The sequence below is a fragment of the Odontesthes bonariensis genome, chromosome 8 (assembly GCF_027942865.1).
Source record: "Odontesthes bonariensis isolate fOdoBon6 chromosome 8, fOdoBon6.hap1, whole genome shotgun sequence".
NCBI classification, from domain to species: domain Eukaryota; kingdom Metazoa; phylum Chordata; class Actinopteri; order Atheriniformes; family Atherinopsidae; genus Odontesthes; species Odontesthes bonariensis.
Genome location: NC_134513.1, coordinates 21,268,452 through 21,294,852, shown reverse-complemented (window position 1 = coordinate 21,294,852; position 26,401 = coordinate 21,268,452). Strand labels below are relative to the sequence as shown.

The 26,401-nt window shown below is 42.4% G+C and overlaps 1 protein-coding gene across 2 annotated transcripts; it reads right to left on the bottom strand.

The window, feature by feature from the left end:
* Nucleotides 1-1,301: 1,301 nt before the first annotated feature.
* LOC142385492 (uncharacterized) lies at nt 1,302-21,742 on the bottom strand. 2 transcript variants are annotated; one of them, XM_075472094.1, is made up of 5 exons: nt 21,650-21,742; nt 19,811-19,966; nt 11,344-11,443; nt 9,360-10,811; nt 1,302-2,656 (listed from the first exon to the last, which is right to left on the bottom strand). In XM_075472094.1, the coding sequence occupies exons 3-5, from the start codon at nt 11,359-11,361 to the stop codon at nt 2,624-2,626; spliced, it is 1,503 nt and encodes a 500-aa protein (XP_075328209.1). In that variant the 5' UTR covers nt 11,362-11,443; nt 19,811-19,966; nt 21,650-21,742; the 3' UTR covers nt 1,302-2,623. The 2 variants fall into 2 exon arrangements, with proteins under 2 accessions (XP_075328209.1, XP_075328208.1); XM_075472093.1 differs by lacking the exon at nt 1,302-2,656 and having other exon boundaries at nt 8,009-10,811.
* Between the last annotated feature and the right edge of the window lie 4,659 nt (nt 21,743-26,401).

Below are 26,401 nucleotides of genomic sequence, written 5' to 3'. Positions count from 1 at the left end.
TGTAACCGAGGGTCGTCTTGACTTTATTTACTGATGAAAACAAAAGAACCACACGTGGCGTTCAACATTGGCTGGCTCCTTTAACCTTTAATCCTCACCTTCACTTCCAGGTCAACCCCAGAGCCACTTCCTGTCTTGCTTATAAAATAAAGATCTTAACATTAATACAAGATGTTACGTTTCCCTGTTCAAAAATGCTTCTATCCCGGGCTCATAAAATACTTTATGAAGAGTCTGATACTTACCAACTGTGCAAAGGAGTTTTAGGAAACGATAAGAAATATGTAGTGACTGATAACCACCAGCTGTGTCGGGGGTCTCGGGCTAAATTAGGACATTTTGAGAACAACACACTCCCCAGTTAGTGTGTCCAGAGGAGGCTCAATAGATACGCACACTCCGTATCCGGGCTTTGTGCCTGTTGATGGGAAACATGCAACATCTTCAAGGTCACCAAAACAGGCAGATTCTACTTAATGAAAAGCCCCCCCACAGTAAATCAGAGATTCTGGGAGATTTGGGATGAAGGATCCTCTCCAGATTGATGCATCATTCTGTCATTCTGATACGGACCTGGTTGACAATAAAATTTACTGAGTTCCACCCAGTCTGAAACATCATTATTTAGAAATAAGGGATTCCAAATCTTCTGCTGTTTAACTTTGGGTCCCTTCAGATTCCTCTGAGAGTTCCCCACGCCTCGGTGTCAGCGCCGCCAGCTGGCTAACGAGCTAAATGACAGGTTTCCAGGTCACTGACAGCTGTAAATGTTGATATCGGTTGCTGTCGGTGTTCAAACTGTTTGATAGTTACCTTGATGTGATACAACTCAACGACCAAGAGCTGCGCGGTGATAAATGTCGTTAAATATCCTTTAAAGACTCCGTGTCTGCATCCAGCTCGATGATGTTGTTTTCATGAATCAGGCGTTTCTGAGTGATGAAGAGGTCTCACTCTGAGTTATTTTCACGACCCGAGGAACGGAAGCTTGTTGGAACCAGGTGGAACCGTCAATATAAAGACATCCTTCTGCAAATACACGATCTTTGCTGCAAGACGGTGCCTTACGAGGGTCAAAAGTCACTCATTGAAAAGAGATATGGCGAAGAGGAGGAAAGAATGACATGAAATAATGTAAAATTTTAAATATTTATGAATATAAAAAGACATTTATTCAAAGATTATGAAATAAAAAGAAAATTGAAAAGAAAAGAATAAAATGTAATATATTGAAATAAAATTTCTGAAAATAAAAGACAACCTGATGAAGGGATAGAACAAAGAAATAAAAATCATGACGAGAAAAAGGAATGAAATGAAAACAAATCAAAGGGAAATAAACAGAAATGTATTAAAATGAAGACGATCTGACAACAGAATATTAAAATGCATCAACTTAAAAATCATAGAATAGTCAGACTAAATAAAGATAAATACAAATAAAAAGGACAAATATGGTGCCATACAGTAAAAAACTTCTACTATCATTGTATGGATGTATTTACAGTAGATGTTATCATTAATATTGTTTCTAAATGTCATGGTGAGACTGTTTAGACTTTTAAGACAAAAAGGCTTTTTCCAGCCAGCACACACGCCCATGATGCACAGCGGTGGGTATTTAAAGCAAAAACTATTTAATTAGTATACTATGACAAAATGAATAAGAAATAAAAACAGAAAACAAACTCTTTGCCACTATCCTGGTGAACTTATTTCATGTTAAATCCTGTCAACTTCTTTAGGTTTCTGCTCCATCACATCTGTGGACCTCTGCTCTGATCCATACAGTCGAGTTTTTACCTGGTCCACCATCACAGTCTCACTGCAGCGCCCCAAGACTTACGGGGCCTCATCAGACCAAAAAATACAAAGTCCATCAAAGACAGCACTTCAAATGTGACGTGAGCTGAGAAACGTTCAGGTAACATTGTTGAACTACTGACACCTAGTGGTCAGAGCTGGAGATAGCAGTCATCTCACTGGAACTCCAAACTGCATCTGTATACATTGTGTAATACGAGCGTTCTGCTGGGAAGAAGTCAGAAATGCTTCTTCCTGCAGTAATAACACCATTTCTGTTCATCCAGCTTTGCTTCCAGATACTAATAGAAACAGTTTTTAATCTTTTTCTCTCACAGATTCTTGTTATTGTGGCACATTACAACTTTCAGAGGAAATGAATTCTGAACTGTGGCTTTTAAAGTTTGAAGTTTGGACCAGAAGAGGCTCTCTCTGTCCGTTCAGACGCAGCGAGTGCGTTGCAGCCATTTCATGTTGGGAATTATTCCTGCTCTTGGTGATCCTGCTGATGTTTAGCCAGAGCAGATGCTGAGACGAACACTGCAGCACACCGGTAACAGTGGAACAGTTCATATTCAGGGTGGGAGGGCTTATGAGCAGCAGACCGACTGGTGTCGCGGCTGAGCTGCTCCTCAGTGTGAACACGCTCATGAAGCGTGCGCTGACCTGCTGATGGGAAGCTTTTCTCACTTTGTCCACAGCTGAATGATTTCTGTCTGCGCTGGATTGTTTGGTGTCTTTTGAGGTCCGCTGCAGTGGTGAATGATGTCCCACCCTGCTGACAGGAGTCCTTTTCACCACTGGGACGGTGCCCACAGGGCTAAGAACTGGGTCCATCTGAGCCGCTCTGCTTCTGAAACAACGAAGACACAAAGACAGAGAAGGTCAGGGTTTCCTGCTGCTTTTTACAATGAACACACCGGCTCTGAACTCAACCAATACCACCAAAGAAGAAGATAGAAATCTGCCAATGTTGTAGGAAACTGAAAGCTAGGAGTTTTATTTCAGTCTAATATCTGGAGGTCAAAACTAGAAGTTGGGAGCATTCAGTTAGAAAACAGATCACAGTTTGATGCCTGATGAAGTCAAATTCCTTCTTAGCACAAAGAACAAATACTTTCCACAATTTTTCTGAGGAAATGTCCTGATTTCTGCACTTTGGGCTGTGTTTACTTTACTGATTTAGCTAAATGAAAACAAACTGTGGTGCTTCTGCTCTGTTAGTGCCAATAATCTGGCATCGAAATCCTAAACCAAACCAAACAAGCAAACAGAGACCGCTTGAAGAGGTGTTTTAGTCGAGATCGAGATATGAAAGCAGCACGGTCCAAAGATGTCCAGGAATTTAGATACATCTCTAGGATGCGGTGGGATGCATCATCAGTGATCTTCTTGGGGTCATTGTTAGCTCCGACATGATCACCCGCTTGGTGGCGTCTAAGTGAAAAAGCAAGTCTGTCTGTCTTGTCTTGTCGGGGTGATGTGTTTAGGGACCTTTAACTGTTTTCCAAGGTCCACTTTCAGCTGCCAATCTGAGGCTGAGGACAGCCAACATGCATTTGTTTGCGGGCAGGATGGGGGCTTCTCTCCAGCCCTAAGAAAGGGGATGGGATTCTTCCTGGGGAGGTGTCTGCTAGAGAGAATGGCTAAGGTGACTGCTTCTGCAACTGCCTTCAACACCTGGGCCATTTGTTTGTGGGCTGGAATGGGGCAAACATACAGAACAGATTCTTGATTTTAGACGTCAGTCAGTTCTAAACCTAGGAGCTGTGTTGCTCATTAGAGGTCAGCATAGGCATCAGAACCACATATTATCTTGATTTGTGTCTGTCCAGTTGCTGGATGTGGTCACTGAGTCCCTTTAAAGTGCCATCAACAACAGGAAACTCTTCAAACCATCATCACACCAGATAACATTCAATAGAACAGGAGAACATCCCAGCTCCTGGCAGAATACTCAAGCAGATGCGGGTGGACCTGGGGAAGCAGCTCAGATTTACTAAAGACATCAGAGAAAAGTCTTAGACTGGACCTTATGCTTTTTGCAAAAACATCGAAACAGATGGACTTGGAGGATGGGGTTTAACTTGAAAGACCCAAAACCCTGTATGACCCAAGGTACTATCACTGATGATGTATACAAGAGTATCAACAGATGCACGTTACAACCATGATAACCTTTCTTCGCCAGGGAATTCCAGCATTAGGATGGTTGATGACCATGAATAAACCAGGATCAACTGGAGGGAAAGCTGAAAGATGCATCCGGGTCGGAAGGGGCAGCAACTAAACCTGCAGCTTTTGTGAGGGAGGACGCAAACCTGCATTAAAAACTCCCAAAGAAACATAACCCAAAGAGAGCCCAAGAGGAGAGGAAATTGAGCACCCCGAAATACAGATAAGCAGGCAACAACCTACCCAGGCTCCGCCCTCGCAGTGACGCAACACCTTCGGCTCTGCTACACTTACTCAGGCAAACTTCTCATTCAGGTGGATTCGAGTTCCCGAAAAAAATGGGAACTCCACCCACTTTGTCGGGAAGCAATCAACTTTGAGCAGCGCCAACGGCCCAGGGTAGAGGCGTGTTCAAGGTAGTGACGTGGTTGAACTGCCACTCAACCCATGGATTGTACACGGAAGCGCTTCATTCAATATCAACATGGAGCAGCGTCAAGCTTTTGACACTGCTGTAGATGCTGTAATGAAAGTGTTCGACGGGAGATTCTCGTTAAAAATCGAGCAAAGAACAGCCCTTGAATAATTTCTTGACAGGAAAGACGTTTTCGCCTTGCTCCCTACTGGCTTTGGTAAGACTTTAATCTACCAGTTAGCCCCGCTGGTAGCTAAATCATACGTCAGAGGAAAGCGTGGTGTGATTGGCTTAAGCTTAGTCACAGCCTTTTCTGGCCACAACCAGTAGCAACCCGAGGGAGGCGGGTTGACCAGGCCATTTCGAATCGTATTCGTTATGGTCTTGGTCAGACCAGAATCTCGAAGAGATTTGAAAGTCTATGTTAATCAGGCTAGGCAACAACCCATGCGATCACACAAATTACATCAAAACAACTTAATGTATGTGGTAGAGATGCGCGGATGACGTATTTTCCCATCTGCAACCGCTGCAAAAAATATATATCCGCCCGCTATCCATTTGCACAAACATTTTTCAAATGATTTTCAAAACCAAACCCGCCCGCCATCCGCCGATAGGTGTAGGTCTATTGAAGGTGCCTTGGCTATTTGTATCGGCTTTTTCAAACAGCGTAGTTGATTATATCTTGCCAATAAGTCCGCCTACTACTATGTAGTGGATAATAGTGCTGTCAAAATCACTCCCAAGTGCTAAATTGTACACCTTTAAGACACACAGCCGTCACAAGCGATTGAATTCCTTCAAAGGCATTCACACTAACACAGTTACAGGTTAGCATACCCTACGTCTCCCCACTTGTATGTGAAACATTAATACAGAATATAACTATATAGTTCTACATTTTGGATTAACCGATCTATTTCCAAGCATCACACGACCCTTCCATCACCTTGAAAATGTGCATTCCACTGTTGTTTTGACATGTCTGTATTGAAATACTATTTGCAGCTATATTTCACACTCCATCAAGAAAAAAGTAAAACATGATGAGCACGGGCACACCGTTTTGAGTGTACGAATTTTTTAAAAGAATCTAGACAACAAAGTCCGTCTACATAGCACGATAAATCCATCCTGGAAAATTAAGTGGGTTTTTTTTGTTTTTTTTTAGTGCTTCAACTGCAACCTGCCCGAATTTAATTGAAATACGATTTTTCGACATGTCATCCGCCCGATCCGCGGATTCATCCGCCAACCGCGCATCTCTAGTATGTGGCAAGACCTCCAAACACTCCCAAGGCCTGAAATCCAGCAGGCCGAGATGAAATTGCAGGGAAAGGTGACATGAAGAGCAATGCCGGGAATCTCGCTAGAAAACCAAAAATCCTCAAGCCCTGAAAGCTCAAGCAACAGGTGCTTTAAAACACTAGCCATGGCTAAAGGGGCTTCCAGGAGGCAAATGAAGGAAGGGCACAAATTTGATGATCTGGATGGTATTCTGGAAGCTACCAAGAAGGATATGGCAGACAGAAAACTCCAGGGAACGACAAACACGACTGTCAGCATTGCCACAAAAAGGTTTGGTTTGGTACAGGAGGGATCAAAAGACAGAATTCCAAGAACAAATCCTCCAGTTGAAACAAGAACTGCTTTTGAGGAAATAGCTCAAGTGGAAGGTGGAAAGATGAGAAATCCGAACTACAAGGCATCCTGAGGAATAAACTCCTGACCCTCCAACGAGCAGGCTGTAATAAGAACCGGACAATGGAAAAAATAAAGACAAATCGGGCTGCTTTTGGATTTACCAAACAGGTTCTCTGTCAGTGACGTGGGGGGCACATCGCCTCACCAGAATACGGGATGGACAACGATCTCAACACCACCTACAGAAACTAAACTTGGGAGAAAGACCTCATCCTGATCAGTCCACCTGCACCAACCACAGACTTTAATATCAAAGGAGTAAACTGAAAGGAAATCCAATCAGTGGTCAAGTCTGTTAGAACAAGCTCAATGCCAGGACCCTATGGACTGCTATACCAGATGTTTAAGAGGTGTTCTAAACTATAAGTGCACCTGTGGAAGATCCTGAGGAGGATTCGGAGGAGGGGAAATGTGGTCCTTCAGTGGGTAGTCAAGCAGAGACCATGTCAACCAAGACCTGGAGGGATAACCAGAAGCAGTCAAATTCTGACCTTCCAGGAAAATTTAAAGCCTGGATATACCAACATGACATCTTACTCAGGAAATTGTGCTCACTGCTGGTATGACTTTCCACTGTGGGTTAACTAAAGAGTGATACGAGTATGGCCTTATACGGCAACAAAAGCAAGCTGATGCTCCCCCTCAGCAGTCAGGAGGGAGCTGGTCCTTCAAAGAAGAGTTCAATATCAGCAGAAAAAGGAGGCACTCCCGTACAAGAAGTCCAGCGATCACAAAGTTTAACAACCTTCCATGTAAGTGAGGCCCAGGAGAAAGGGGAGGGCACAGAAGGCAGTGGGCCATTCAGAGTCAAGACTATAGCCGCACTCGGACAGAGCAGTTCTAAGAACGGTCCACCTCGAATTTCGTTCTAATAACTGCCCTACCCCAAGGGAACCGTATCATTTTGCATTCGGACATGAGTCGGGACCCTGATAGGGACTGATGCGACGCAACCGTCTGCGACAGTGACATCTTACTTTAGCGCCACACGGTGATATTAATCATGGACGATCACATCGGGCGTCTAACATGGAGGCTGGGAGATCTCACAGAGAGAGTCAGGAGACGAAGGATGGAGCGCAGGCCATACTTCTTGGTTTCATGAAGGAAGGAGAGCAGAGCGCCGCAAACAAAGGAGAGCAAGTAAGTTTAACTTATTAAAGACGCGCCGGTTGTGTCCGTGTCGTATGAGGAAATATTTGAGCCGTGACAACATGACAAGGGGCAGAGTTACCAACCACCAAACACCTCCGTCAGATGTGTTCCTATGGAACCCAGAACAGACCCAGCTGAGGAGAAGGAGCTGAAATGGTTACAGGAACTGAGAGCGATGGTCCCTAGTTCCTGTACGTCCGAATGCGGGGAAAAACGGCTGCATTCCTGAACAGGTTATAGGAACTGTAAAAGGTTCCTACAGTGGGAATGCGCCTAATGTCCCTGAGTGCAGGTAGGATCGGTAGCAATTGGATGTAAAGGGTTGGATAGAATTCAGAAAAAAGTTAAATAAAAATACAGAGAGAGGTGGGATGTGGTCCAGAATATACAAGAGCTGGGGTTAAAGGGACACTCCACCCATTTGCATTAGGCTTTGCATTGTTAGAAACCCAGTCATACTTTTGAATGTGTCATGCAACACTCTCATTTCCCCCTGAGACGGGAGAAATCCGTATTCACCTCTTTACACTTCCTCCTACAATGACGCAAAAATCGTCATTTTAGGAGGAAGTGGAAGAGGGGTGGATTTCTGTTGAAACTACAAGCGCTAGTTCCCACCCTTCAACATCGCCCATAGGGGTGTTGGATTTAATGCGCTAACAGACCTATCACAGATCAGTGCCAGTGCTTTAGACTGGCAGAGAGCTGCAGCTAACACATATACACATATATATATATATATACATATAAATAAATAATTGTCATGAGATCCACACTCCTTACCAGTTGGTGGCGGTAATGCCACCAACTGGTTTAAGTTGTTTGCCAACCACCAATAAAAAAAATGAAATAGAGAAAGAGAGAGAGCTGCAGCTAACACGGAGGACTGGACTGGGATTTTGAAGAAGATATCGAGCTGGGGCGAATTGGTGGCGTCCTGGAGACCTACTTTAGAATACCTAAAGTCAACTGGAAACGACAGCCAAACAGGGCCAAATGGACGTCTTTCTGTAAAGTAAGTTTGTTTTCTTTGTTACTATGTCAAGGAGTACTCTTGCTAACACGCTAACGTGGCATGTTCATTGCACAAATAGCTTGCAGTTATGCAAGCTACTGTGGCACGCTAGGCTCAAATGCCATCACTCACTTTGTGATCAATGTTTTGTCTAGACAATTTCGTCTAACAGCCTACCGGCACTTTCTTGAGTGGGTCCTGCAAGGAGAGAGATTGGGCGTTGTGTCGTGCAGGCGATCTAAACTTTGTTGAAGGCAGACAGGAGAGGAGTGACATTTTGTTTTTTAATTCACAAAATAAGAATTGTCATGAACATAAAGACACACAAACAACATTATCCACACTATAAAAAAAGAGGTATTGACCCTGTGATTGAGTATACAGTGATGTGCTCGATGGAAGTGCAAACAGGTAAGGCAGTGACATGATTTCCAGGTAGCGTAGAGTCGAGTGGAGCTCGTACACTCTCAGGGGAGTGGCCTGCGGATCTTGAGCATTGCAATGCACTATGGGGATTGTTGTTTTTAATCCACAAGCACAAAAAAGTCATTTTCTGCCTTTTCTCGGTCAAGAAGGCACCAAATTAAAAATTTATGCAACTATTCTACTACATATATGGCCCACTTTCAATACATATTCATGTCTCCACTGGTGGAATGTTCCTTTAACTCCTGGACCCGTTTGTTCTGTGACCCGACCTCGGATAAGCGGATGAAAATGGATGGATGGTTCAGATTGGCTATTTATGCTCCCTAACAAATTAAATAGTGGTTTTATTTAGACTACACAGTTGTTTGGTCCCAACATGTTGAATGCTCTCTAACAAGTATCTGATAATGCTCTTCCTTTCACAATTAAACATCACCTTACTTATACTGTTGATTCCCTTTGGTTTTGATTGCACCGAACATTTAAATGACATTGAACACTTCTGACATGGCTGTTTAAGGAGACACAACTCACTGAATATGTTAGGATTAAAAAAACTCCTACATCGCTGTCCTTCTCCAATGGAAGCCACTTGCCTACTTGCTCAGTTAAATCCTAAACTCATCAGAAGATGGGAAAATAAGTGTTTGATGTACATACCTCACAGTGATTCTTCTTGGATCGTCTCTTTCTGCCGTGGCTTTGTTGGTGACTCTGAAAGCCACGTGGAGTCGTTAAATTTTCATCACACTGGGAATCACTGCATGCTTGTGCTCCATTGCAGACAAGCTGATGTTTTTTTAAGGCAGAGAAGTAACCAAAGGACTTCCCACACTGTCCACAACCGAAAGGTTTAACTCCACTGTGGATACGTTGATGTCTTATTAAGGCACTTTTCTGAGTAAAAGCCTTCCCACACTGTCCACAACTGAAAGGTTTAACTCCACTGTGGATACATTGATGTGTTATTAAGTAATTTTTCTGATTAAAAGCCTTCCCACACTGGTCACAACTGAAAGGTTTAAATCCACTGTGGATACGTTGATGTGTTATTAAGGTACTTTTATTAGTAAAAGCCTTCCCACACTGTCCACAACTGAAAGGTTTAACTCCACTGTGGATATGTTGATGTTTTGTTAAGGTGCTTTTACAAGTAAAAGCCTTCCCACACTGTCCACAACTGAAAGGTTTAACTCCACTGTGGCTACGTTGATGTTTTGTTAAGGCACTTTTATCAGTAAAAGCCTTCCCACACTGTCCACAAATGAAAGGTTTAACTCCACTGTGGATATGTTGATGTAATATTAAGGTACTTTTATAGGTAAAAGCCTTCCCACACTGTCCACAACTAAAAGGTTTAACTCCACTGTGGATACGTTGATGACTTGTTAAGGTGCTTTTACGAGTAAAAGCCTTCCCACACTGTCCACAAATTAAAGGTTTAACTCCACTGTGGATACTTTGATGTCTTGTTAAGGTGCTTTTACGAGTGAAAGCCCTCCCACACTGTCCACAACTGAAAGGTTTAACTCCACTGTGGATATGTTGATGTCTTATTAAGGCACTTTTCTGAGTAAAAGTCTTCCCACACTGTCCACAACTGAAAGGTTTAACAACACTGTGGCTACGTTGATGTTTTGTTAAGGCACTTTGATCAGTAAAAGCCTTCCCACACTGTCCACAAATGAAAGGTTTAACTCCACTGTGGATATGTTCATGTGATACTAAGGCACTTTTACGAGTGAAAGCCTTCCCACACTGTCCACAAATAAAAGGTTTAACTCCACTGTGGATATGTTGATGTTTTGTTAAGGAACTTTTATCAGTAAAAGCCTTCCCACACTGTCCACAAATGAAAGGTTTAACTCCACTGTGGATACGTTGATGACTTGTTAAGGTGCTTTTACGAGTAAAAGCCTTCCCACACTGTCCACAAATAAAAGGTTTAACTCCACTGTGGATATGTTGATGTCTTATTAAGGCACTTTTCAGAGTAAAAGGCTTCCCACACTGTCCACAACTGAGTGGTTTCTCTCTGTTTGCTGTTGTTGACAGAGCTTCATCATTATCCTGAAGGGAATTAGGTTCCACTGTGTTTGAGCTTTTAAACTCCTAGAGAGAAAAAAAAAGAGATCATGAAGAACAAAGTTGATATGTATTTAGCATCTCAATAACATGAGCCAACTCCTTCTCACTGCTATTAGATAGAAACACCTCTGTAATAACAGATCTATGAAACAAAATGACTGAAATTGACCAGACAAACATGGAAATATCCTGAGTTCATATATCTTTGGTAATATCTTTATATATATTATTAACTGATCCTGTGACACAGTCAAACTGAATACTGAATGAATTTGTAGTTACACAGTGGGATACTGCACATATCTCCATTCAGATCTGCCATCAGGAGGACTCTGATGGACACTACAACACTGAGGCAGGTAAACAATCTGTTATATATTGATAACTGAAGATCATCCGATCAAAAACAGGGATATCAGAGCATCATGGGTTCATCCTCAACTCCGAAACCTAAACATTCTCCCTCTTCAGAGGTCTGTAGCACTAACACAGGTGACCGATATGTAATCGGCCAGAATACATTTTTGGAAACTATATCATAATGAAACCGTCTCACCTGTTCTGAAGAAGCCATTTTCCATCCGTAGTGGTTGAGTTGAGAAAACAAAATGTCTGCCAATGTTCCTCCTTGGTCATCTGTTAATCCCACCGAGCACCTGTAGCATCAGATATTCATTAGCCCCCATCATTGTTTCATGTTCATCAGCCAAAACAGTATGTTGGACAAAGACAGTCTGGGAGAGGACCTTTAAGTTCAAGATCCTTTGGGACAGATAAGATAAAGTGAAAAAGCACACTCTCCATAATTTAAGGATAAAGTACATAAATCCATTACATTCCACTCAGTGGAGGTCAGGTTGTGGAGGGAACATGTCCAGTTGGGACCTCATATATTATCAAATGACCAAATGCGGTAACGTCGGCGTGTTAACACTAGCATAGCATTGTAGCTTGTTAACATTAGCCTTGTTTACAAGTCCTCCATGGCTACCTCAGTTACCCGTCTGTTTTATAATAACAAAGGCTTGTTGTTTTGGCGTTATCACGAAGACGGAGGTGTGTTTTTCACTGTTAATGGTCTTTTTTCTGGCCGGTTTTCAGTGTTTTCAGTGACTTTATATATTTTTTCTGATCCTTGTTGTTTTGAGGTCCCGTTGCCAGATCTCACGATATGTTGCCATGAGTGCCTTTGCCATTCAGAGACTTTATTTTGCACCTTTCCTCTGTACCTCAGTTTCCCGTCTGTTTTATAATAACAAAGGTTTGTTGTTTTGGCGTTATCACGAAGACGGATGTGTGTTTTTCCACTGTTAATGGTCTTTTTTTCTGGCCGGTTTTCAGTGTTTTCAGTGACTTTTTACATATTTTTTCTGATCCTTGTTGTTTTGAGGTCCCGTTGCCGGATCTCGTGATATGTTGCCAGGGGTGCCATTCAGAGACTTTATTTTGCACCTTATTTAATTTATTTTATCCCATTTAGGGTCGCTGAATGAAAAAGCAAACAATCACATTTTGTCTCTTTGCTGGACCAGCTGCTCATGTGGATTTTACTACACTGAAGTGTATGTGTGTTTCACTCTGTTACTGTTGTGGTGTTGGCTTAGATTTAATTGCATAATATTCGACAATGTTCTATTTTTTTTTTTTTTATTCATTCACTTATCCTGGATGTAATACTATGGGGATGCCTTAATGTTTAGATAGGGAATAGAACCCCGGAAGATTAGTGTTAGTGTAATTACAAACATTGTGTAATTACACAGATTAAAGCTAGAAGTGTTTGAGTATGTCGTGTAATTTGGGTTTAGTTCTGGGTATGGCCACACGGGTTTTTATTTTATTTTTTGTTACCGTCAATATTACTATAATTTTCTGTCTTCTTTTTCCCACCCTCCTGTGTAAAAAAGACAGTGTTTGTCCAGGTCAACTGTTCTCCCTCTTTGATGGTTTCTCCCATGACAACGACACGTAGTGGAGTGCGACTGATTTCTTGGAACACTAAGAGCATGAATAACGCTGCTAAGATTGGTAAGGTAATGACGCGGCTGCAACATCTTCAAGGTGACGTCATATTCCTACAGGAAACCCATCTTAAATCTTCTGATACCCTTCGTATTAAGAGGGCGTGGATGGGCCACCTGTTTCACTCAAAATTCTCCCACAAAGCCAGAGGAGCAGCAATTATTATTCACAGAAATGTCGGATTTGAATTAACGCATTCAATTTCAGATCCTAATGGTCGTTACGTTGTGGTTTCGGGCATGTTGCAGAGCACACCAGTAATACTAGCTTCTATCTACGCTCCCAATTGGGATGATGAAACATTTTTTGTGAACCTCTTTGCTCGAATTCCCAATGCCGACAACCACCGTATTATTATGGCCGGGGACTGGAATTTGGTCCAAGACGTGAATCTCGATAGGTCATCGCTCACACAATCTTCTCTCTCCAAATCCGCTAAAGTAGTACTGCGTAATGCATCACAATTAGGACTCTCAGACCCCTGGAGATTTATTAATCCCCAAAGTAGAGCCTTTTCCTTCTTCTCGCACCGGCACCACACTTATTCACGAATTGACTTCTTCCTACTCGATAACAACTTGATTCATCTAGTCAACTCGTGCGAATACCACTCAATAACCATCTCTGATCACTCTCCCACCTCAATTGACATTAATTTCCCTCTTGGTAGGTCTCCCCTTCCATTATGGAAATTCAGTTCCCCACTGCTGTCAGATAGTGAATTCAAGGATTTTGTTTCCACTCAGATTTCCTCATACATTGAAATTAACGACACTCCTGACGTTAGTAGCGGTGTTCTCTGGGAGGCTCTTAAGGCCACAGTGCGAGGACAGGTCATTTCTTACACTACACGTAGGAGAAGAGATGAAAAGGCTAGGATTTCCGAAATTTGCGAGGAGCTTCGTTTACTCGATGAAACATACTCTTCCTCCCCCTCCCCTTGTCTTTATAAAAAACGCCTTCTGCTACACTCGGAACACGACCTTCTAATGACAGGCGTTGTTGAGAGACAACTGAAACAGTGTAGGCAGCGTTATTTTGAGCAGGGTGACAAGGCTGGTAGACTTTTAGCTCAACAAGCTCGCGCCGCCAGTACGTCCAGATCAATCCTCCAAATTAAACTGTCTAATGGTAACCTTTCTTCTAACCCAGCTGATATTAACAGGTCTTTCTTAGAATTTTATACCAACCTCTACACCTCGGAATGCCCCCAGATCTCCGCCACAACCCCAAATCCTCTCAACTTTTTAACATACCCCAAAATCAACGAGAACACTGCTAGTGATATGGGCAGCCCCATCTCCACTCTGGAGATACAAGATGCAATAAAATCTATGCAAAGTGGGAAGTCTCCTGGGCCCGATGGTTATACAGTCGAATTTTATAAAGCATATGTCTTTAAGTTAGCCCCTATTCTGGCAAGAATGTACAACGACTCTCTCCAGACAGGCAGACTGCCGGAAACTTTGTCCACTGCATCCATCTCACTGCTCCTCAAGAAAGATAAAGATCCTACTTCCTGTAGCAGTTACAGACCAATCTCACTGTTAAATGTGGATTGTAAGATATTGTCCAAAATACTGGCTACCCGCCTCCAACGTGTACTGCCAGATATAGTTTCGATCGACCAAACAGGCTTCATGGCGGGGAGACATTCTTTTTTTAACACAAGGAGGTTGCTCAATATTATTTACTCTCCTTCCTCTAACACCCCCGAAGTCATAGTGTCTCTTGACGCAGAGAAGGCCTTCGACAGGGTTGAGTGGGGTTACTTGTTTTTTATTCTCGACAAATTTGGTTTTGACTCCCACTTTATTTCCTGGATTAAACTCCTGTATGCCTCTCCTTCTGCCTCGGTACATACCAATGGCATTCGATCTCCCCCTTTCTCTCTTCAACGTGGTACACGCCAGGGCTGTCCTCTATCGCCACTGCTGTTCAATATTGCTATTGAACCTCTCGCTATCTGGCTCAGAAGCCAAGATGGGTTTGAAGGCATTACACGTCACGGCATGGTTCATAAATTGTCCCTATACGCTGATGACCTTCTCCTTATGATTTCGAACCCCTTATTCTCTCTTCCCCCCATACTGTCAATTCTAGATCAATTTGTCCGTATATCAGGTTACAAACTAAACATTCAAAAAAGCGAAGTATTTCTGGTTAATAAAATGGCAAAGGCACTCCCTCAATCCATATTTCCTTTTAAAAGGGCTCTGGAGGGATTCAAGTACCTGGGGGTGTTTGTTTCAAGCTCTTTTAAAGACCTGTTTAATAAAAACTTTCAACCACTCATAGACAAATGCAAAGCTGACATGACCAGGTGGGCCTCCCTCCCCCTGTCTCTTGCGGGTCGTGTCAACCTTATAAAGATGGTCATCCTGCCAAAGTTTCTTTACCTTTTCCAACATCTCCCAGTGTGCATCAACAAGTCTTTTTTCATTGATCTCGACAAGCAGTTGAATGCGTTCATCTGGAACAATAAGCCGGCGCGTATTAGAAGGTCGTGTCTCCAACTCCCTAAGCCAGAAGGAGGCCTGGCGCTCCCCAACTTTCGCCACTATTTCTGGGCTTCTAATATTAACAAACTCCTCTATTGGGCTAACTGTAAACTTTCAGACCCCTGCCCACCCTGGGTTCATATTGAATTGTCAACTTCCTCCTTTCTATACTCTATAATCTGCTCTCAACTCCCGGTAACTACCCATAAAAAATTAAATAACCCAATTGTTACTAGTTCCATAAATATTTGGATCCAATTCAGGAAACAACACGGGTTACATAGAGCTTCAATTCATGCCCCTATTTCAAATAACCACCTATTCTCCCCATCGTCTACTGACCCGGCCTTCCGCATTTGGTCTAACGGTGGTCTTTTGACGATTAACGACCTTTATGTGGATGGTGTTTTTTCTTCCTTTGAACTCTTGTCAGTTAAATTCAACTTGCCCAACAACCATCTCTTCCGGTTTTTTCAAACCAGGCACTTCATTCAAAAGCTTTTCCCCCACTTTCCTAATCGCCCCCCCGAATCACCAATCGATAAAATTGTTACTCTTGACCCAAACCAAAAACGGCTTATTTCAGTTCTTTATGGCCAGATTGGCTCCCTTATTCCAAATCCTACGCTATGTCTTAAGGAGCTATGGGAGAGTGATCTGGGTAATACAATTTCTGATGACCAATGGACTGACGCGCTCAACCTAGCTCATACATCCTCCATCTGCGCTAGACATGGCTTACTCCAATGCAAGGTTCTCCACAGAGCTCACTTTACTAATGCTAAGTTGGCTAGAATATTCCCGGATCGGAACGATGCTTGTAACAGATGCAACCAGTCCCCGGCTGACCACATGCACATGTTCTGGACCTGCCCGAAGCTTGACAAATTTTGGTCTGACATATTTGGAACCATTGAACAGGCCTATAACATAAAGATAGACCCCAATCCTATGACTGCACTGTTCGGTCTCCCTCCACCTGGAGACGTGCCCACCATTCTACGCCGTGTCGTTGCCTTCTCCACTCTGCTAGCTAGACGCTCTATTCTCCTCAAATGGATTCATGCCTCTCCACCAACACGTGATCAATGGATACAGTCCATCTTACAGAGCCTCCAGCTGGAGAAGCTAAGATTCTCATTAAAAGGTTCTCTGAAATCCTTCCATTCCACCTGGGACCCACTATTAGCTCTTATTAAAAAACTCCCTATCAATCCTGCCGCTGGGTCGCAGGCTTGAAGCGGAAAAAAATATATAGAGGAGAATGTGACCATCCTGTTACTGCTCTTCCACTGGCCCTTTGTCTTCTGCCGTACAACACTCCACTATATTTCCTTTTCCTCTTTTATTGTAACCTTCTCTTTACCAGGACAACACTGTCTATTATCTTCTTCTTTAATACTGGACTTACTCAGACTGTTTTCGTTAACTTATATTCTTAATATGTTATTAATATTATTTGTGGCCCAAACATACCCGTGGGACTTTAGGTAACTTACAGTGTTAGTGGAGCAACTCATATTGCTATCTGTATTTAATCCATGAGGATGTCCTTTAGAATGTTGCACTTTACTTTCTTTTTTTTTTCCCTCATTCCACTATTGTCCTCCTGTTATAACAGGTATGTAATGGTATAATTCTGTTTTGATAATACTTACTGTTTATACTATGCCATTTTCTGTACCACGACTTGTTTGCAATAAAAAGATTGAAAAAAAAAAAAAAAAAAAAAAGATCCTTTGGGACATAAGATAAAGTGAAAAAGCACACTCTCCATATTTTAAGGATAAAGTACATAAATCCATTACATTCCACTCAGTGGAGGTCAGGTTGTGGAGGGAACATGTCCAGTTGGGACCTCATATATTATCAAATGACCAGTCCACTCCCTTTATTGAGCTGTTAGCGTTCCCCTGATGGACACGCAGTTCTCCATATAACACTGGTGTTAAGATCTACCGGTGAAACTAGAGTATCTGAGAAAGATGTTTCATAGTCGTCGTTGTTGGGGATCAAAGGTCAAAGAAGCAGCAAATAAACCAAGTTAGTCCTTAGAATCATAAAAGTCCTCTTTCTGAACCGTAACAACACAACAATCTCGTGTCAAATTAACTTTAGCCTGAAAAAAGTTATACATTAAACTATGACAAAGTCTTATTTGGACAATTATTAGCTGATATTTCAGATTCATTAGTTCTCTGTTCAGAAGAAGGAGACGGAGGATGTACTCATCCTGCCCCATCCCCCCTTCCTGCCTGGGGTTGTTCAATGGCTTCTTCACAATAGCCGCTTTCGGACAGACCGTTCTAAGAAAGTAGTTATCAGAACTACCCTCCTCGAATTTCGTTCTGATTACTATCCTTCCCCAGCGGAACTGTTTCAACATGAGTCGGGACCTGATAGGGACTGATGCGCCGCGCGCAGCCGTCTGCTTCAGTGACGTGTTAGCCGTTAGCCGTTTAGCGCGACATTAAAACACAAAACATAGTTTTAGACATTTCTACAACGTCTAAACCCTTAGATTTAATCAAATACAGTTCATTGTTGCAGATTAATCTACCCAACAGTATAAATAACAGAAAAATAACTTCTTTATTAAGTCTTGTTTAACATTTTATAATAAAATGTTTGGTCTAAATCTGTTGTTTGTTTTTTTTTGCACAACTGACACATTTATTTTGTCATCAATATGGTTTTAACCAGACAAATTATGTTTGTTTCACATGTAGTCAGTTTACAAAATGATGTCTTCTACAGAAAAGAAGAATTGATCCCGGCTCATCAGTCAAAGCATCTACAGCCACATATTTCCCTCCAAGTCAGTTAAAGCTTCTTTAAAATAATTTATTCAGCTCAGCTTTGCCATTCAGCTCATTTTCCATCTGACACCAGAGAGAACAGACACACTGAATGACATCTTCTACAGATGGGCTGTTTGGGACAACAGGAGTAGATCCTGGGAACAGACAGTAACATCAGGCTCTGTTGAAGGATGTAGATCTGAAGGTAAGCTGGACCTCTGGCATGATGAAGTATAAAGGAGGACAAGGTAGCTGCCCCCTGCTAGCATGCAGAGGTACCCTATACGATTTAAAACGGTGATAAATGAGTCCCTGCGGCTCCAAAAAAGAAAAACATTGATAAAATACATCGTCAGTGAAGTGATCAATGCACATTATTGGTCAATATTTATGGAAAACTGCGTCGTAAACGTTAAAGACATGGTAGGTAATCCTGTTCAGAAACACATTTTGTAATACTGGGTGAAATGGTCCGTCTATCCTGAGAGAAATCTATACAAGATGTATTTAGAAAAAGGGACGAAAATAATCAGACCTCTGTGGCAGCTGCAGGACTGAGAAAAAGCTGACCAATCCCAGATCTTGGTCGCCTACAAAAAACCAATCAGATGCCTCTGCTTTCTGCCTACGCCCCCCTCTGCCGGCCCCCTGCTCCATGTGCGCATGCGGTTCTACCGGCTTTGGATGAAGCACTGACGGAATGGGGAGGGGGGGGTGGAGCTTAGAGGAGGGGACACTTTCGAATCTTGCTAGCTCTCTTGCTAGCTCTTTAGGATTACCTACCATAGCTTTAAAGTTGTTGTTTTTGTGCTCCGTCCCGCTAAGACAACAGTGACGTCATCAACACCGCTCACGCAGCCACCATGCTGGAAGCTTTACGCGGTTCGGTAAAGTTAGAAAGATATCGGCAGATTCGGACTTCCGGGATCAATAACTCAGAAGTGAGACGTTGTTAAAACACAAAACACGCATATTTTCAACCGTAGTAAGACAGACAAAGAGCTCCAAGCTAACTTTGATCAGAACGAGCCATCCTCTACGCCACAGCAATAACATTAGTGTTATTACAAAATATACTAATTATTATCATTAGTGTTTCTGTGCAGCTGGCTGTGAGAGCAGCGAGCAGGGACCGTCTACAAAGTGCAACCCAAGAGAGACAGTACAAAAAAGAATCAATAAATATTCAGTAACTTCAATATGATACAGTGCAGTGTCACCAAACTCAATACACACTTCACTGGTCTCCAACAGATTACACTAACAACTCTTGGTTCGAAAGAAATTCATAATTTCTGGGATTTTTTATTAGAAATATTAATCAATAATTAATCTTGGTTTAATAAAAGGTCATGCACTTTTCTGAATTTTAGAATGAATTAACTCACAATGAGAGGCTTACTGTGCATAAAGTTAAAAGTTACCAACTGCAGTTTGGAAGTTTTACATAAATGAAACTTGTTTTTTAAGAATGTATATGGTTTACACATGCTACCTTTTCATATTACAGTATCTTCATGCCCTTTCAAACCACATTTTTGTGGTTGATCCTCTGCACGGGTCAAATGAAGTTGAGGACTCCAGAATGGCTGGCTACAGATTTGGGTAATATTAAATAAATTATGGGAAGTTAATAGGTTACATACACATTCTGTATAGCCATAGAGTAATCACAAAGGTAAAGCAAAATGTATCTTACTTTCAACCTGTAGACAATATTTCCAGATGCGCAGGAACAGACTGGGAAAGGAGGACTGGGTTAACATCAAGTGGCAGCCTGGCAAGATAAGCCACACCTTCCAGAAAGATGCCACCAGCTGTGGGATCTTTGTCATGCAGGTGATTCTTCTGTTTTCTTTAGGATAAAAAACATGTAGTGTTACTATGTAAGATGATCATACACAGTACATATGTTGTTTTGCCACCTCTACAGATGGCCAAGATGACAGTGACCCAGTTTCCAAACATCCCAGAGAGGTTTCATATTGATTCATCAAAAAAATCTCTTAAAAAACTAAGAAGAGACATGGCAGAAGAAATTCTGAAAGGATCAGGAATTGCTCAAATAGTACATTAATATGTCAAACAGTTCCTACAAACGTAACAGTAATAAAGGCCTGTATTTTCTTTTTTTCAGTTTCAAAGGATGAGTTCTGTTCCTTCTGTGGGAATGAGGACCTGCCCAAGACTGCCGTTGATGTTGTCTGGGTGAGATTTAGACACCAAATCATCTGAATAGTGGATAATCAATAGATAATCTGGGGTTAAGAACCAGACACAACATGAAAGGATTAAAATATTATACACTCTTTAGGGATTATGTAGAGGTAACATTTTAATATATGTTTAATATATTTGTCCCTGTAGATTGAGTGTGGAACTTGATGGTTTCACACACAGTGCTTTGGAATGACAGCAGCAACGCCACCAAACAAAGACACTCCTTGGTATTGAATACCGTGCAACCCTAAATAAAGATGCTATAGACCAATGAAGTGTGTAGTGAGTTTGGTGACACTGCACTGTATCCTAGTGAAGTTATTGATTAATATTCCTAATAAAAATTCCAAGAAATTATGAAAAAAAAAATCAAAAAAAAAAATCAAACCAAGAGTTGTTAGTGAGTCCGTGAACACATCAGAATTGTTTTGAAGTCGATATGTAGAAAAAAAAGTGAGTTATTACAAAATAAAAGCCATAAATAAGACAATCATATACAATGATTACTTATGCCTTTTTTTTTTTAATTAAAAAGGTTTTCCTTGATAATAAAGGGTGTGGGAACTACACAACGAGTTCATGAACACACCAGAAGTGGTTTAGAGAGTTGTTACAAAATAAAAGCCATAAATAAGACTGAGTCATATACGTTGACTACTAATGCCTTTTTTAAAAAAATTTAAAGGTTTTCCTTGATAATAAAGGGTGTGGGAACTACACAACGAGTTCATGAACACATCAGAAGTAGTTTGGTGCTGATATCTTTAAAAACAAGAGAACTATTACAAAATAAAAGTCTAAAATGGCGTTGCACTTTTGCGACGGTCCCTAAGCGCTCCTGCTGCCGTAGTGCACTTAGAAGTATATTCGGCGCGGTTACTCTGATCTTTCGCCAGACTTGCTTATTTTGGTGAGCTGATAAAGCCTGTGGAGTGCTAGTCTTAGTTTTCTGTACAAAATAATACCACCCTGAGGCTAATTGGTGCGGTTTTGTGACGCTATTCCAGTTACACCGCCGGGAAATAGGTAAATAAAGCAGCTTCACCCAGGTGCCGGAGATGTACACAGCAGAACTCGTAGTAATGCATGTGTCCCGTTAATTACTGCCTTTAAACACTTTGGATATATTAACCTCATTAAACACTTGTACTCGGAGACCTCCATCTTTATCAGAAACATGCCGATAATGGAAGGTTAACACAGCGCATTTATTGGCTTTGGCGGTGCTTTTAACACTGCTTCGTGTGGACCGTGTCGGTCCAAACAGGAAGACTGAACCGGAGCCGAACCGTCCTAACGATGAAGATGCAAAACTTACCTGCGTCACTGCTTCAAAGCTCCATAAAAACCAAGAAGACTAAAGTCTCTGGTGGTCTTCTGCTCTTTAGACCAGAGGGGCGTAAACAGAGAGCATCGAACCCCCCCCCCACAGACTTCTAAACAAAGGAAGGAATGCGGAAGTCACGTGGCTCACAGAGCCGCAGATAGCTGATGTACATCACAGCCATTATAACGAACAGCCTTGCCACTCTCTATTAAGGCTGATTCATACTCGGCGTAAACGTGCAACTGTTCTGGCTCGAGAACCATTAATGACGTCATCGAAAGCGCCAGCCCCTTCACAGTTCCTTCAGCTCATAAAGCCAGTTTGCGCCGAGAATGCGTCACATTTGCAGTTCTCTCCAAACCAGCGAGCGTCACTGTTGAGGAAACAAGCTGAAAAGCATACGAAGAAAGCATACACAATGCCACCTGTGGTGTCACGTCAGCAGAGGCTGGCACATCTGATGCGGAATGAATTTACTCTGGGTGTAGAACTGTATATGTATCTCAGAGCTAAGCGGCTGCGGCAAAAACAGAAGAGAAGGTGGAATGTTCGTCCTTTGCAACAAGACGAACTTTGTCAAACGTTGTCCCAGTGTAACTTCATAGACGTGTCGTACAGATGTTTGTAGAGGCGCACCCTCTCGGTCACCGCGGTCTCTGCAGTGTTCATTTTTTCTTTTTCTTGGTCAGCTGTTTCCAGTTGAGCGCGCGTGAAGTCAGAAAAAAAGTTGTGTGCGCGCCCTTGCGCCGCGCGAGGATTTTCTAGCTTGCGACGGGGGGCGTGGCGGAATTTTGGGACACGTGACCGTTTGCGCCATTTGCGACCAGCTAGTATGAGCGAGGTCGCGCCGAGTAAGAATCAGCCTTTAAGCTCCATTGTACCGGCTTTTTGGCTGCAGTTCCACCAGAATTCCACTGGGGGCGTCGGTGGAGACCAGAATGAATGGGGCCCAATAGAGCTAGATGCTACAAATGGTCAGTTTCACCTAAGTCTCCTCAAGAGCGCTCAGATTTGAATGTAGTTTCTGAGAGCTCAACATGGGTTTCAAGTCAAAAATCTACTGAACGAGTACATATATCCCTTTGATTTCTTACAGGTTGGCTTCTTGTTGTCCACCACGCGCTAGCATTGTGCTAATGACAGCGCTCGACCAGAATTATGACCAGAGGCACCGCTTGACGGCTGGCTCCATACCAAGCGACAACAGAATTAAGATGGACTTTTTCCGCTTATGTTACCACAGCCTAAGAATCTGTGATGTTACCACACATTCTCTCTTACTACAGCTCTTCCTTGAAAACGCTGCTGCCTTTGAGACCAACAACAAGCAGGATTATTGCCGTAAAGCGGCATCTCCGGTCGTAAGCTATGTATGACGTCATATACACTTCAAATCCTTTTTTTAAGCCAATGAGTGGCTCTAAAAATCTAAAACTCAGCCATGGGTATTTTCTAAACATCCTCTTTCGAAAACAACATTCGAATTACTAGAGAAAAAATTGTATCTTGAGATAAGGGCACGAAAGGGCGTATAGCTCCATAGGACTTCATTCATTCTGGTCTCCAAAATTGAGCGCCCCACGTGGAAAAAGGGTGGAACTGCAACCAAAATCGCCTCGCTGGAAACCGGAAATGCACCGTGAGTGGCGTATCTGTACTATTATAGAATCTGTGTGTACATGACTGGCTGCACACGGGGATCCGTCACAGCCCTTTTACAGACAGCCGTTCCACTTCCTATTCACCCCATTATAAAAAATTTGGCTGCAGTTCAGTTGATTTTCTCTGGGGGCGCTGGCGAGCGAGTGCAGAATGACCATTTTCCATAGGGCTGGCGCTAATAACTCAAAAAATTTCCCCGCTAGCGGCTGAAACCTGAAAATAATACTGTGATTTCTGACAGAGGGATGTGGATTTATATCGAAAGTACAATAACCTGGGAGTTATAGCTTTCTGTTTTCTTACAGGTCTGGCATTTGCGAGTCAGTATCTGCTAGCATCTAGCTAACGGAATCTGAAGAACGCACGGCTGATTACGACCGGCTGCTTTACGGCACTCGTCCACTGTGCCAGAGTGCTAACCTGGTGCCGCTAACAACAACGAAAGCCAAACCAGAGGCTAGTCAGAGAGTATGTAAAAGGGCTGTGCTGAAATCTGTAACTATTTGAGCTAACACCTCTCTGCTAGCTCAGCGCTAGGACTGACCATGCCGTAAAGTGATGCCACATGCGTGACGTCACTCTGGATACAATACTGACAATAAATGTGTATTTTAAACAAATCTAGTGAGTCTAAAAAAATCAAACCAAGTGCCGTTTGAAAGGATAATTTATCCTGCCTTTAGGAAAATTAAAATGAAAAAATATAAAAAATTATATCCAAAGCAATGGCTGGATCTAAGGTGGATTTCATAGTACCACCATAGAGTTCGGCGTGCTCTGCACTGCTTCGTTGGCGCCCCTAGAGTGCAGTACCACCCGGAAATAGCCGCCAGTTTTCCCTCTCCTCATAATAGAGACTCTCTGGATCCGTCTCCAACCCTTCTCCCTCGGGCACGTGACGTCACTACGTGAGCGGCGGCCATACTGGAGGCTCAGAACTGTTTTGTTTACATTGTTTTCCACTGCGCGCAGACGTACTCCCGCCTGGTCTCGGAACTTTCTTCATTGGTTTATCTATTTTACTTATTGTCTTTGCCACTATGGTCGCACGTTGCTGTGTCGTGGGGTGCAATAGCGTAAGCTGTGACAGGAATGGGGGGGAAATCGTAAATGGTTTATCTTTTTACCGGTTTCCTGCTTGGAGGCGCACCCACGGTGACCAAGTGTCCGAGATAACAAAGCGTCGTCGACTAGCATGGATCGCTGCTGTAAGACGACCAAGCATAACTTTCCACTCAATCCCGGTGTCGATGAGAGTGTGTTCTCTGCATTTTCATTCTGGTAAGTTACAGACTTTTGTGTGCTGAGGTAAAGATCCCCGCCTTCACAAGAGGACACTGTCAGTTGGAAGCAAGGGATGTCTCAATGGGTTAAAAGCGGAGGACAAATTTCGTGTGTATGCATGTATACATGACAATAAATCTGATCTTAATTTTATGTGGAAAATACAAGGAAAATTGCCCATCTCCGAATTCACGTGGAAAGGGCGATTGGAACTGTGAGAAACAATACACCTTTTTGTCAGCAAAAGTACCTATCAACATAGTTTTGCCATGCGTAGGTGAAGACAAAACATTCTTTGACAAGATTGTGTCTGTATGTTGTACTCTGACCACCATGAGCAGGAGTGTTGTGCAAAGTTGAAGTCGTCTGAGATAAATATGCTTTGAGATACAGCCAAGTGTGTGTGTTTCATTATTTATTTACAAGTAGAGTAACATGACAAAAGTGTAAAGTGTCATTAGAATTGAAACTGTTGCAAAGTATAAGCACTGACACCACATACTATATACGCAATTATGTCCGAAAGGGTGAACTTAGGCAGTAAATCTTCGTCGACACTCCATTCCTTGCCCGGTATTTCATAAGGGTCCAGTCCGTTTATAACGCCAATCTTCTGTATGTACCGATCTCTGGCTTCCTTCTGTAATGTATCCCGGTATATCCCACATCCTTTCTTCGATTTTAACATGCTTTTCTCTCACTTTTCTCTCACTGTTTGGTCCTTGATCTCCGTCTTGCCTCAGGGTTTGTTTACGAGATTGTGCCTCCAATATGGCGACCATATCCCAGAATGCAACGCGTGTGCCCGAGCCCTATAAGACATTATTTATGGTGTTATGATGGTTAATAGTGAATGGGACTTTCCCGTCAATAACATATTATTATTCGGAAAATATTTCATACATAAATGTAAATATATGAATGTAAAACCCAGATTTTTTGTATTTCATAAAGATTTTATTTCCTTTACCAAAGGCCTTAATATTATAAAAAGTAAAAATGCTCCTTTAAAATGTATATAAGATGATGTAAGCCGTGTATTTTGTAGGTGATTTAATAAAGAGGTTCAAAATTACGGAAGCCCAGAATGGACATGGTTTTCTGGAGATAACGAGTTAATTTACCGGTGGTTTCCGAGGCCACTTTTTCTCCCCAGTCCGCCCCTGTTTATATATGTTTTATGTGTCTGCAGTTTGTTTGTCTTGTAGAGATAACTTTCGTGTCAGCCCGCGTCCTTTAAGGAGACAGCCGGCTCGACTGCAGCTCAACAGGCGTTTACACCTCAGTGATCCTGCTGATGGAGTCGACTTCATCAGTGACCAGCTGAGGGGACCAGGCCGTCTCCATGGTTACCGAATGATGCACGAGAGGTGCCATTATTGTTTCGTCGAGATAACGAGATAAATAACTCGTTATCTCGAGAAAAGGAAATGCTCGTCACACCAGCGGGATTTGCTTTGTGCTTTTTCACAAACGCTCCACATTCCATGTTTGATTCACAGGCTGCTTTATACACACTCCGGCTAACACGGAGAGACCACTAACGAGAGGAGAATCGAGTTCGGTAACTTTACTCGAATATGCAGCAAAACACAGATATTATGTAGGCTACCACCACAAGATCTCACTCTAGAGCAGTGTCTACCCCAGACAAAAACAACTAACAAGTAACAACTATGGATGTATTATATGGTAACAACAGGTACTGTTGTATTTCAGCCATGCAGTTTGTTTAAATATGAAACCTGATTTAATATTTCTTTACTCTGAATTTCCTTGGACAGCTATCGTAGAGGA